Source organism: Protopterus annectens, chromosome 9.part0 (genome assembly GCF_019279795.1).
Source record: "Protopterus annectens isolate FY-2018-M chromosome 9.part0, PAN1.0, whole genome shotgun sequence".
Taxonomy (NCBI): domain Eukaryota; kingdom Metazoa; phylum Chordata; order Ceratodontiformes; family Protopteridae; genus Protopterus; species Protopterus annectens.
The window spans coordinates 1,557,014,020-1,557,025,579 of NC_056743.1; the positions used below are offsets into that span (position 1 = coordinate 1,557,014,020).

The 11,560-nt window shown below is 43.2% G+C and overlaps 1 protein-coding gene across 1 annotated transcript in view; it reads right to left on the reverse strand.

The window, feature by feature from the left end:
• LOC122810720 (gastrotropin-like) overlaps positions 1 to 10,970 on the reverse strand; it is a 65,374-nt gene extending 54,404 nt beyond the window's left edge. Inside the window, exon 1 of the mRNA XM_044082284.1 lies at positions 10,938 to 10,970. Coding sequence (XP_043938219.1) covers positions 10,938 to 10,970 — 33 coding nt within the window. The remainder of the gene's footprint in view (positions 1 to 10,937) is intronic.
• Between the last annotated feature and the right edge of the window lie 590 nt (positions 10,971 to 11,560).

An 11,560-nucleotide genomic window follows, 5' to 3' on the forward strand; every position in this document is an offset into this window, starting at 1 on the left:
CACAGGATTCAGGTTCCCTGCTGCAGGTCACCAGAGCAGCCCCAGAACCTGTGGGAGGAAGACAGGAAACACAGTTTACAGTCTCCAGACATTGTTACCAGTGATGCACTTCTACACACATGCACACATGCACACATGGACACATGCACACATGCACATGTGGACACAGGCACACATGCACACATGGACACAGGCACACATGCAGACATGCACACGTGGACACATGCACACAGGCACACATGCACACATGCACACATGCACACATGCACACATGCACACATGCAGACATGCACATGCACACATGCACACATGGACACATGCACACATGGACACATGCACACATGCACACGTGGTCACATGCACACATGGGCACATGCACACATGCACACATGCACACATGCACACATGCACACGTGGACACAGGCACACATGCACACATGCACACATGGACACAGGCACACATGCACACATGCACACGTGGACACAGGCACACCTGCACACATGCACACATGCACACATGGGCACAGGCACACCTGCACACATGCACACATGCACACCCCGCAGTATACACACAGAGCACTACTGAGTTACACTACTGTTACTAGCATTATCAGGACTATTATAGGTTATGTTAAACACACTCACCAGCATGGATGGCCTGCCTTGCTGTAACCCGGAGGGACCTGCAGAAATGATGAGATTAATGTCAGTGGGCACAACTGTGCCATTGATATTGCATATGATACAGTGTACAGAACAGTCAAGTGTACATATGGCATATTACCTGCACTCCCAATGTCGTGCTGCTGTGTGGAACCAGCCTCCATCATAATGCAGGTGTACTGCTGTTGGTGTTCTGGGGCTGGAGCCACAACACTTAGGAGTAGCCCCTCCAGTCTGGTGAGGGGGATGTGTGGCCACCCCACCTCCTGTGGCAACCTGTTGCCTGTGGATATCTGATGCACGCTGATGGACACTTCGGATTAAATCACTGCAGTGATGTCGTACCTGCTCATATGTCCTGTTATGCGTGCCAATATCATTTACCCTACGGACAAGGTCTTGCCACAGTGCAGCCCTCTCCTGCTGATTCTGACTGGTGCGGGAAAACAGGATGTCATACTCCCGCACCAGGCTCTGGTGGATCTCCTCATCTTCCGCCACAGAGTAGGCGGGGTTACGCTGACGCGCCATCTCCCTGGAAGAGAACACAAACAGGATATCAGCAGACCATGTCAGCAATATATGGCACACATACTATACATGATACTCATGTGTAGTGATATACTACTACTCCCATATGTTGCATGTGTGTGTGTCGTGGTGGATACACAGGTACATGGCCAGATATCAGTGCTCAGCCAACACCTGTGCAACAATACCTGCCACATTCCACACAACATAGTAGCATGCCCCATCGGTCAGCACACACTGACAGGTGCAATGCACAACCTCACTCTGGGGGTTCATCCCAAGGTACTGTATGTGGGACACCGTCCACTACTGTGATGTGGACAGAAGTTACTCGGCCTGGATATACATATCCCACCACCACCACCACCAGCACAGTAGACTACTTTGATATGTATGTGATTAGACAGTTATTCACTTGCTGGGACTGAGATGGTATCCATGCAGCACACTGGGCCAGTGGAAGCCACAAGCCACACTGCTGACCCCTTTGCAAATGCTTACCACAGACATGCCACAGATTGCATGGAACTTGCACACACATTTCTAACCCAGACCCTATGCACAATGGTTAGGCATCCTGTCCGGTGGACCCCAGACAGAGGCAGATTGTATAACAATAGCAGGAGGCTACTGCAGGACAGAGCACATTCACATTAAGGGAAGACATCTGTGGTCAGCACTGGTACTACGCTACGGTCCGTCATAACAACAGCCACGGCCTACTCTGGGAGGGAAATGGACACAAACACTATGGATGACCACAAGGCCTTCTTCAGTTATGTTACACATATGGACCACATGCCTCAGATATGCTCTGTGTTAATACACACCTACTTAACATTCACCAAACACACGGATATTGGCAACAATCTTGCAGACATGTTCGGTGCACGTATCCCCCCTCCTTCTCCCCCACCAGTTGAAATATTTATCACAGCTGGATGTAACCTCCCTATCATCTCACATGTCCAGGTGAGGGCCACCCTCAGCAGAGAAGAACACACAGCATCACTGTGACCTCATGGTATCCCTGGATGTGTGCTACCTGCACTCCGAGAGGACATACAACCGGATATAACACTGATAATTTATCTTGGCCGTACTACAGGATATGTACCTGGACAGTGGCATACAGCAACAGTGGTCCCACACCACTAAGGAGGCACCTCGACTGACCCTGGGAACTACCACATCATATGCATAACCAGCCTGGTCTGCTAAGCTATGGAATTATGCAGTATGGGATGCATATGCAGTGATATCGGGTACCTGCAGACACTTGTTCCCAGCCAGTGTGCCTTTGTGATGGGCTGATCCTGCCTTTTGAACCTGGCTGACCTTTCAAAGCAGTCACTACAGCCATTGCTGGGGCAACGCACAGACAACTGCTGCCAGGATCATGGCCTAAGACTGATTGACATGTAATGTATGATCATCCCCTTTTGGTGGAACTACGTACACACAACATATCACATGGACATACCTATAGATACAGACCTATGACACATTTGGAGGGTTCACAGTATGCACACTATTAACCTGCTACTTTGCATTACCTGTGTTTGTCGCAGCTGGTTGCGTTACCACTGCTTCTGCTTGCTGCTGCTACTGTCACTGCTGACAGCTTCGGGTGACAGAGTCACAGTGTATAATTTTTTTTTTTTGTTCTCTCTCTCTCTCTCTCTCTCTCTCTCTCTCTCTCTGTCTGCTTCCAGACAGTGCAATGAATGTATTGCATGTGTGGAGTGTTAGCACTGGATGCTTTTGTAGGTATCTGCATAGGTCCATGTGATGGCCTCTGCACCAATTGTAAGCCAGCATTTGCTAATTGCATACAGCCAGTTGTGTACTGATTGCAGTTCTCACTGTGATTTCAGGTCAGTGCTATAAAAGGGTATGTGGGATAGGCGTTGCCCTTTCAGATTGTAAGGGCGGGGACCATGCTGGTATGCTGTGGACAGTGTTCTGTGAGTGTAAAGGTTAGTATCTCTCTCATGATTCAGGCTGTGTTGTATATTCACATTTCTCCATTCCTCTCTCATGTTCCCTGTAGCAAGTGTGTATGCACAATGACTCCTACAACTATATATAGATATATATATATATATATATATATATATATATATGTACATATACATACATTTATATATGTACTTTAACTGACATTATTATCTACAAGCTACCAACTAGCATGGCTGTTTCTGTTCACACACTACTATTATGGAAATCCAGTAGTTTTGACAGTAATTTTAAATGACATGCTTTGTGTACTACACATCCTATATTCCCTTTACATTCATCCCTACTATTACATGTTATATTTATTTTAGCACAATGTTCTTGTATAAGAGTCATGGCTTAGTGGTAGGTCATACAGACTAGTGTTTCCAATGTCCTGGGTTCGGGACTGACAGTGGGATTTTATTTTGCTTTTGAACTGAGTACAGGACCTGTCAATCAAAGTGACTAAGGCACTTTTAAGCAGTTGTAACAGGGTTAGCGCTGGTTTGCGCGGAGCTCACGCATGCGCACTGGCGGTTAGCTCCGCGCACACAAGCGCACACCCGCTTACAACCACTTAACGGTGCTTACTCTGGTGCACACCCACGCTATTTTCTTTGAAAGAAAAGAAAATGGGGAGACAGGAAAGTGGTGAAAAAGGGGTCACAAAGAGGGTAAGACAGTAGGGAAACAAGCTTGGGATTTGCAGGAGGGATGTAGGTAAGGCCCATAGCTGCCCATTTCTTCATCAGCAACAGCTGTGCATATGTATGTAATTTGGTGTGACATTTGAAACCTTCCAACCCTGAGAGAGGTGTCAGGACAACAATAATACTTGTTGCACAGCCAATTGTAATTGATAGATTCCATGTCCAGCAGACATGTGTGCGGAATGGGCAGCTATGTATGGGGTGTAATTTTTTTGGGGGTACAGAGTGCCCTTTTTTTTTTTTTTCAGGTGAGAGTGGTATGTCAGGTGAAGGAAGTCGGTACAGCTGGGGAGGTAGGTTGGGTAGGTAAACAGACAAGACAAACAAGACGCATACAGGGGCGGTGTATGACATGTGTGGGGGGGGTACACAATTGAGGGCGACGGAGGTTTGGATATCCAGAGCCCATGAGCCCACAGATGGCAACAGTGGAACTGATATCCCCACCCATAGGCAGTTGCCACTGTTGCTTCACTGCCCAGGACGGGCCTGTGCTGGGGGCTGTGTAGGCCTGGCAACAGGCATGCCCATTAGTTGCACCACCTGTGCCTCAAGCTGGCGAGGGGCTCGAGAACAGAGTCCCGAATCTCCCACGCACCACAGTCCGGACGCCACGGAGGGTGAGTGGTGGTTCTCCTCCGCCACACTTGCAGAGGGGCAGGGCGAGCCCCATCCCCTGCAGTGCTTCCACCCGCAGGTGGCACAGGGCCACCGGAGGAGGGTCCGGACTTGGCACTAGTGCCAGGTGCACTCGCCAGCTGAGGTGGGAGAGGTGGGTCCGCTGGAACCCGCCTTCCCTGTCATCCTATGTTTTGCATTATGTCATGACAGTTTGGGTTAGTGACATATAATACCATTCACAATTAGTTGTAACAGCATGCATTAGTATTCCCATTAACCAAACACCCAGATATTCACACCATTGAACAGCGTGCATAACACATGCATAATTTGAACAGAAATACACAGTCCAACAACATGCAGGGTTAATTGATGGCAACAGGCCATCAGGTTTGGATGTATGAACAGGGCAGATGCATCAACAGACATGCAAATATATATGACCCAACAGGACAAACGTCCAGGGGTGTTAATTGTGATTGCACATACCATTTTCACGTGGAATGGGTTATATGTGGTTATAGGGTGGGGTGAAGAAAATAATATTAACACCTTCAAATACCAATACATATGCTGTACATTTCTAATAGCTACAGTTATATACACACTACTGTTCTAACTACAGTTTCCTATATGATAACTATTTCAACTTGGTGATAGGACTGTTACTGCAACATCAATATACATTTTATTGTTCTTCATACACATTCATATCTAGCTTTGTTCAGCTACATCATCCTGCTACATTTGCTTTATGTAGCTGTAGACAAGTGTGGATGTTTGGTATATCAGACAATCATCCTATCTGCATATTGCAGACTGAGAGCAACATATCCAGATTTTGGGATAGACATTCCAGATGCAGCAACACTTTGAACAGATTTCGCTGTTTGGTTTTGATTCTCACATGCATTTCATTCTGTCTTGCCTGCAGTATACTTTATTCAGGGGTTATTACTACTGTATTGCTGGATTCATGACACTTTCTCACACTCTCTCACTTGCTTTCATTTTACTATTCAGGATGGTACTTACTTCTAGGCTTTATTGACATGTTTTACCTGTAGTTATTACAATCCTTTCCAGCAGTCTCACTTCTGTCATGTTTCAGTATTTCAACAGGGATATATTTCACACATGTGATTTCATCATCTTCTGCAGCTATACTTTTCAGCCTGCTGCAGGTTGTGTACTATTTTCTTACAGGTAGGGCATTTTATTTCAGAATATATGTCAGACAGTTTCATTTTTCGGTTTAACTTACAGGCTGAAACACACTTTTGTAATCAAGCAATACTTGCAGACACTTTCACACTGTTACTTGCACATTTTATTCCTTACTGACTACACTGCACTCTTTTGCTGACTGTCATACTTTTATATTTCTTTACAGTTACTGGTAGTGGATTACTGACCTGCCTGGTGGCGCAACCGCACCAGCCTATCACCATAGGCTCTGCGGTTCGCAGAACGGACACCTGCAGCTGTAATATAAATGAAGTAATATTGGAATACACATCTCCATAATATCAGCTAGTTTAATTTCTTACATACATAATTAAATGTAACTTACTCAGTAGTGGGGCATTGGGTGTTTGCCGGGCCTCCTGGATCCAAAGGTTCAGTTGGTCATGCTTGCGTCTCTTCAGGTCCGCATGGTGGTGACGGACCTGCTCACCAGTCCTTGGAATCCCTGTGGCACTGGTGAGATCATGAGCCAACCGGTCCCACGCCTCGGCCCTGTATGCTCCCCAGAAAACCTGGCCCTGCATGAGTTGGGCCTCATGATTGTGGACTAGGAGCCAGACCATGTACCTGGACTCCTCAACACCCCACCTCTGTGCTCGAAAGCAACTACCCTCTCCTACTCCTGTCATTCTGCCTGCAGGTCAGTTCTACATTCGTTTATGCTGTGTATTCCCACCTATGGGGCTTATATAGTCCATTTTTCCCGCAGATATCTGTGATTGGCCATTTTGGAATTGTATCAACTTCAGTAAACCTGCATTGTCATGCTCCAGTTTGTATTCATTCCTATATATTAGCTATTATTGCATTTCTAGGTACTGCTGTCATGGCTTAGTGGTTTGGTACCTTGACTATGGTGTATAGTATCCTGGGTTAGAACCTTGCCACTGCTTTTTATTTTTCATGACTGTCTAGACATGCTGAGGGGTGTGTCTGTGTAAAGGCAGTTTTGATATGGCTTGCTCAATGTTGCCCGTCGGTTAGCTTGTTTGCGCGGTGCGCAGCTCCGCACAAACGGGGTACGATGCTTTAAGCCTCATTTGGCTATCGGCACGCATATTACGCTCAGCTCAGTTAGGGGCACATAGATTTAGCATGTTAAACCACTGCTCAGCTACGGGCACTCATTTTGCACCAGTTAAACCACTGCTCATCTACGTGCAGATGCACTCACCCTGTTAAACTGTAGCTCAGCTATGGGCACATCTGGCATTTTTTATTCTTTTGTTACCTCACATTTCTTCAGTATAAATGGGCTATTTCATTACATTTTACATAAAATGTGGTTTTATGTGTACATATTTGTCAGGGACTTGTTTCCTGCTTATTTTGCTAAGAATAAAAAATTGGTGTTGTGGGGGCTTGAACCATGAATGCCTGCTCTTCAGCCAACATCTCTACCGCTACGCTATTGCTTCCTGACTTATTTTGCATATTTAGTTCTTATATGCTTTCCCACTGACTGCTAACTGTAGCTGCGCTACGGGCACGCCCGCGCAAACGAGCGCACTCACGGTTAAACATTTTTACAATTAAAAAAATATATAACATGTTTATTTATATGTTTTCTGTTCATAGTCTGTGGGGGCATGTGTTGTGTTCTGTTTATTCACATTTCCGTGGACTCTGTCGTGGGTGTTTACTTTGGGAACTTTTCCTCTTCTGGGGGCGTGTCCGCTTACAGGGCTCGGCCTACGGACACGCCCCCTACTGTCTTACACGGGCCGTGTTAGCCTTAAGTGTGATTCAGCATGCTCTCATGAATATGCAAAGCATGCTGACATCACTCCGTTAAACTGCAGCCTCCGTGTATGAGTTATAACTCTTACACAGAGGCTTCGTGAATCCTGCCCACTGTGTCTGTCTATGGATGATATTTTAAATGTTCAGTAGTATCAACAGCCTATATGACAGGACAGTGAAAACCAGAATGTATACTTAAGGTAAAACTGTTTGCATGTAATGTAAACCAGCAGATTATCATACTCAGCCAACCCATTCCAAGTCCTGTGGTATTTTAATTTGCCAAAAGTTAAGAATTTGAAATGTGATAATACTGGAACTACATTCTATATACCTTCAACCCCTCCCCACCATGCTCCCACCCCCTTTCTCCACCCAAAATATGTACGCTGCGCACCTGTAGTCCTGCTTTATGGACATTTAAGCATTCCTGCAAGGGCTACTGTACCTCGCTATGTTAATTTGCACCCTCCCCCTTACCAATAATTTAGGCTATTTTTAGGCCTTCTTTGGTTTAAAGTTTGTAGTCACTTGCTTTATATTTTCTGTCATTCTTCTTGATCCACTTGCAGACATTTGAGCACTTATTAAGGTCAACACCCTAATTCTTCTCTGTATTGTCTCATCACTATTTCATAATGACTTGGTGTAATCAGAAAACCATAAAAGATAATGATTAAAATAAAAATTCAACATAAAAATGTAACCCCCCCATCCAAGGTAGACACAAGTACAGTGTTTTTTCATCTGTCCTTGATTTTGCAGAATGTTCTGGTTTTCTGTCATATTTTTATACTATTAATTTATGCTTCTTATTATTCAGAAAATGCATATTGCTGGTAGTATGTTACTTTGCACTTTTATAAAGCTGAATATAAATTATAATTAGAAATACAGTGCAAGGAGAAGTGGTTTGAGTTGAGTGCTGCTTGCTTTTTTATACTTGATTTTGACTGGCATTCCAGTAATATATTTAAAAAGTAATTTATTTTTTCATTACTCACAACCCTTTTGTTTTCATCTAGATATTAAGTAAGCTGTCAAGTAGCCAATGCAATGAAATATTTTTTCTTCTTCTCCACTTCATTTTGTCTTGATTGGACTGATAATGTCTTCATTGGACTCTCATAATGATGGTCTGGCACCCAGGGCAGCATATTTAAAGTCCCAGTTTTTGTGGTTTTGAGCATAGCTCTGCCCCTTTCTAGTTGGTCACACCCTCTCCAATTGGCCCCACCCATTCATCTGTCTCCTGCAGCCCCCCTTTGATTTGAAGTCACCAGCCACCACTGGAATAGGAGGAGTCGAATTAAGTAGGCAGGAAACATTTTGAGTTTTGAGGACGAATAAGAGTACAAAACAGAGAAAAAGAAGAACTGCAATGAGGAGAGGTCCATCATATGTTAAATATAATATTTTTGTAAATCCTTTATATTTCTTGTTCCTCACTTAAACAGTAGGGGTTCCAGGTGTAAAGTAGCATTTGTATTTCTTGTTTATCATTCTTTGGCTTTCCATAATAAAATGACAGACATTAGAATATGTTTGACTCTTCCTTACATGACTGTTAGAGTCCAATACATCTCATATATGAACTTTAAGACTTTTTAGATTAACTTATTTATCCATTGGTGATAACGGCTTTTGTACAAGTTAACACCAAAGTAACATTAACTTCTAACTCCATGTTTTTTATAAAGTCTATTCCACTTCCAAATTATAAGTATTAATTGCCAGTATAGGCAGAGACGGCCTTTGGTCAACTGGTGCCCTAGGCAAAAGGGCTCCACAGCTCCCCCCACACCACCTGCTGCTGCCATCCTGGTCTACCTACACCATCCAGATTACTGGAAAAGTGACCCTGCTAGAGCGGTGCCCTAGGTGGATGCCTAGTTGGCCTATGCCTAAGGCCGGCTATGAGTATAGGTGCAATCAGTTAAGCAGTGGTTAACGCCATAGATCTTGATTTACTTCTGTTTGGACAGCGTTTTTATTAGTCATTGCTACAAAAGACATACGATTTAGCACAAATTGGTAAGCTGCATTCGGTGCAAGAAATAAGAATCACATTTTTTGCACTGGTTTGTTCTAATGAGCACTGAAGACATTTCTGGACATTGTGTGTGGAGAGAAGAAGAAAACCATCTATAGCTTTATTTCTGAGATTATATGTCAGATCAATTTACAACTGTTCAACGTGTGATTTCTCTAACTTGTGGACTTATAGATATCAGGTGAATAGTTTTACTGACCAATGTAAATCAAAATCACATTTTTGTAGATAGCTGATGTAGACTCTGATGTTTCAGTTCACCTTCTGACAATTGCTGCGATGTTACAGTGGTTATTTATGGTGTTATTGGGGTAATATTCCGAAGACAGTAATGCAGACAGTTCAGCATATACATCTAGCTGTTTGATAGGCTAGGTCCATATTACTATTAATCATAAATGAGGACCTGTTGTATGTTATTCCTTCCCACTTTACCAGTAACACAATGGTTAGAGTTGTGCAACACCTCTAGCTTTGATCAATTTTTATTAAAATCTACTAATTTTTAGATGAATCAAACATGGTTCAAAGTAACTTAATTTCTCATCTTTATGAAATTATCCATATTGTCACCCATTATGAGATGAGTCAAACCAAAAAACATAGCACTTACACAGCAAATATGAAGGTTAGGTCATGTTAACCAGGGTACATGTGTCCTGCAGTAAGTTAAGGATAGCTGACTTTGTTGCCCTGCAGCAGTGTTGTTGGGATATAGAACTGTACGGCACATGGAGCCTAGAACTTTGTGTGCACTGGGGAGTGGGGACACATGAAAGGCTGTGGTGTCTTCATAAAGATGGTAGGAAGCATTAGAGATGGGTGATACCCACGATTCATCACTAACAAGTATGTTCCATGTTAGGTCACAAAAAACTCATAAGCAAAATAAAGACTGGGGGTCAGGAGAGAAGTGAAGCAGGCTGAGTAGTAGTAGGTCTCAGGGGAGGTGATAGCCGCATAAATATACCATCGGGTGCAGAGAAGAAGGCTATAGCTAGACCAACAAGATGCTCAGACATGTATAAAGAAGGCTACAATCCAAGGACAATGAGGGTCTTCTGCTGCCTTGGGCACTGTACGTAGTTCTGTTAATCTTACAGAGAAAGAGATGTAGTAATGGAAGAAGAGTGCAATGAAGTAGAAGGATAATTTAGGGAATAAGAGGTGAAGACCACATGGGTTGCTATAGCAACGAGTTTCATCATGTTGAATACAAGGAGGGGCAGATAAGTCATGATATGGGTCTGCAAAATACTGAGAGATAACTGTGAAAGGGTACCATTTGGGAAGACAAATAATGAGGAGAAATCAGATCTGAAAAATATCAACTTCATAGAGAGAGGACAAATGCATAAATGGGTTACCTCAGTGGGTAGTAAATAGGATAGCACCTCCATCGCTAATGACTTTGGACTCAACCAATGTCTTCCAAAATATAATACATATGTTTGTTGGTATGTGTAGAATCAATAACTGGGGTAAATTGGAAAAGTAACTAATTTTCATGAATCCAATGTAATCAGTCTTCATGAATGCTTATGTTTATGTATTTTATCTCATTTTATCATTCAGTGTTGCAAATGTACTATATCTGATTGTGTGTGAGGGTGGTTGTCAGCATTACCTACAATCCTATAGAGTTAAAAACTTTTCTAAATCACAGGGTTACAAACATGGCTTAAAAAGCTAAAACATCCCCATAAAACAACAGTAATCAAAAACAGTCTACAGACAAAACATATTTTTATTTGTTACTGTAAAAAAAAAACATAAAAAAATAACAGGCTTATTCATTTGAATAGAAACATTAAGACACCATCTCATTAGATCTTCACAGTTTCCTGCTGACTCTCTTGAATGTGATGCCACCAGCAGTGGAACACTGGAAAAGAAACACACAAGTATTTAATCACAAAGTATTACAACAGACTAAGCAAAAACAGACCATCACACACAAAAAGCAAAGTCACAAATCTGCAGTGAAAAT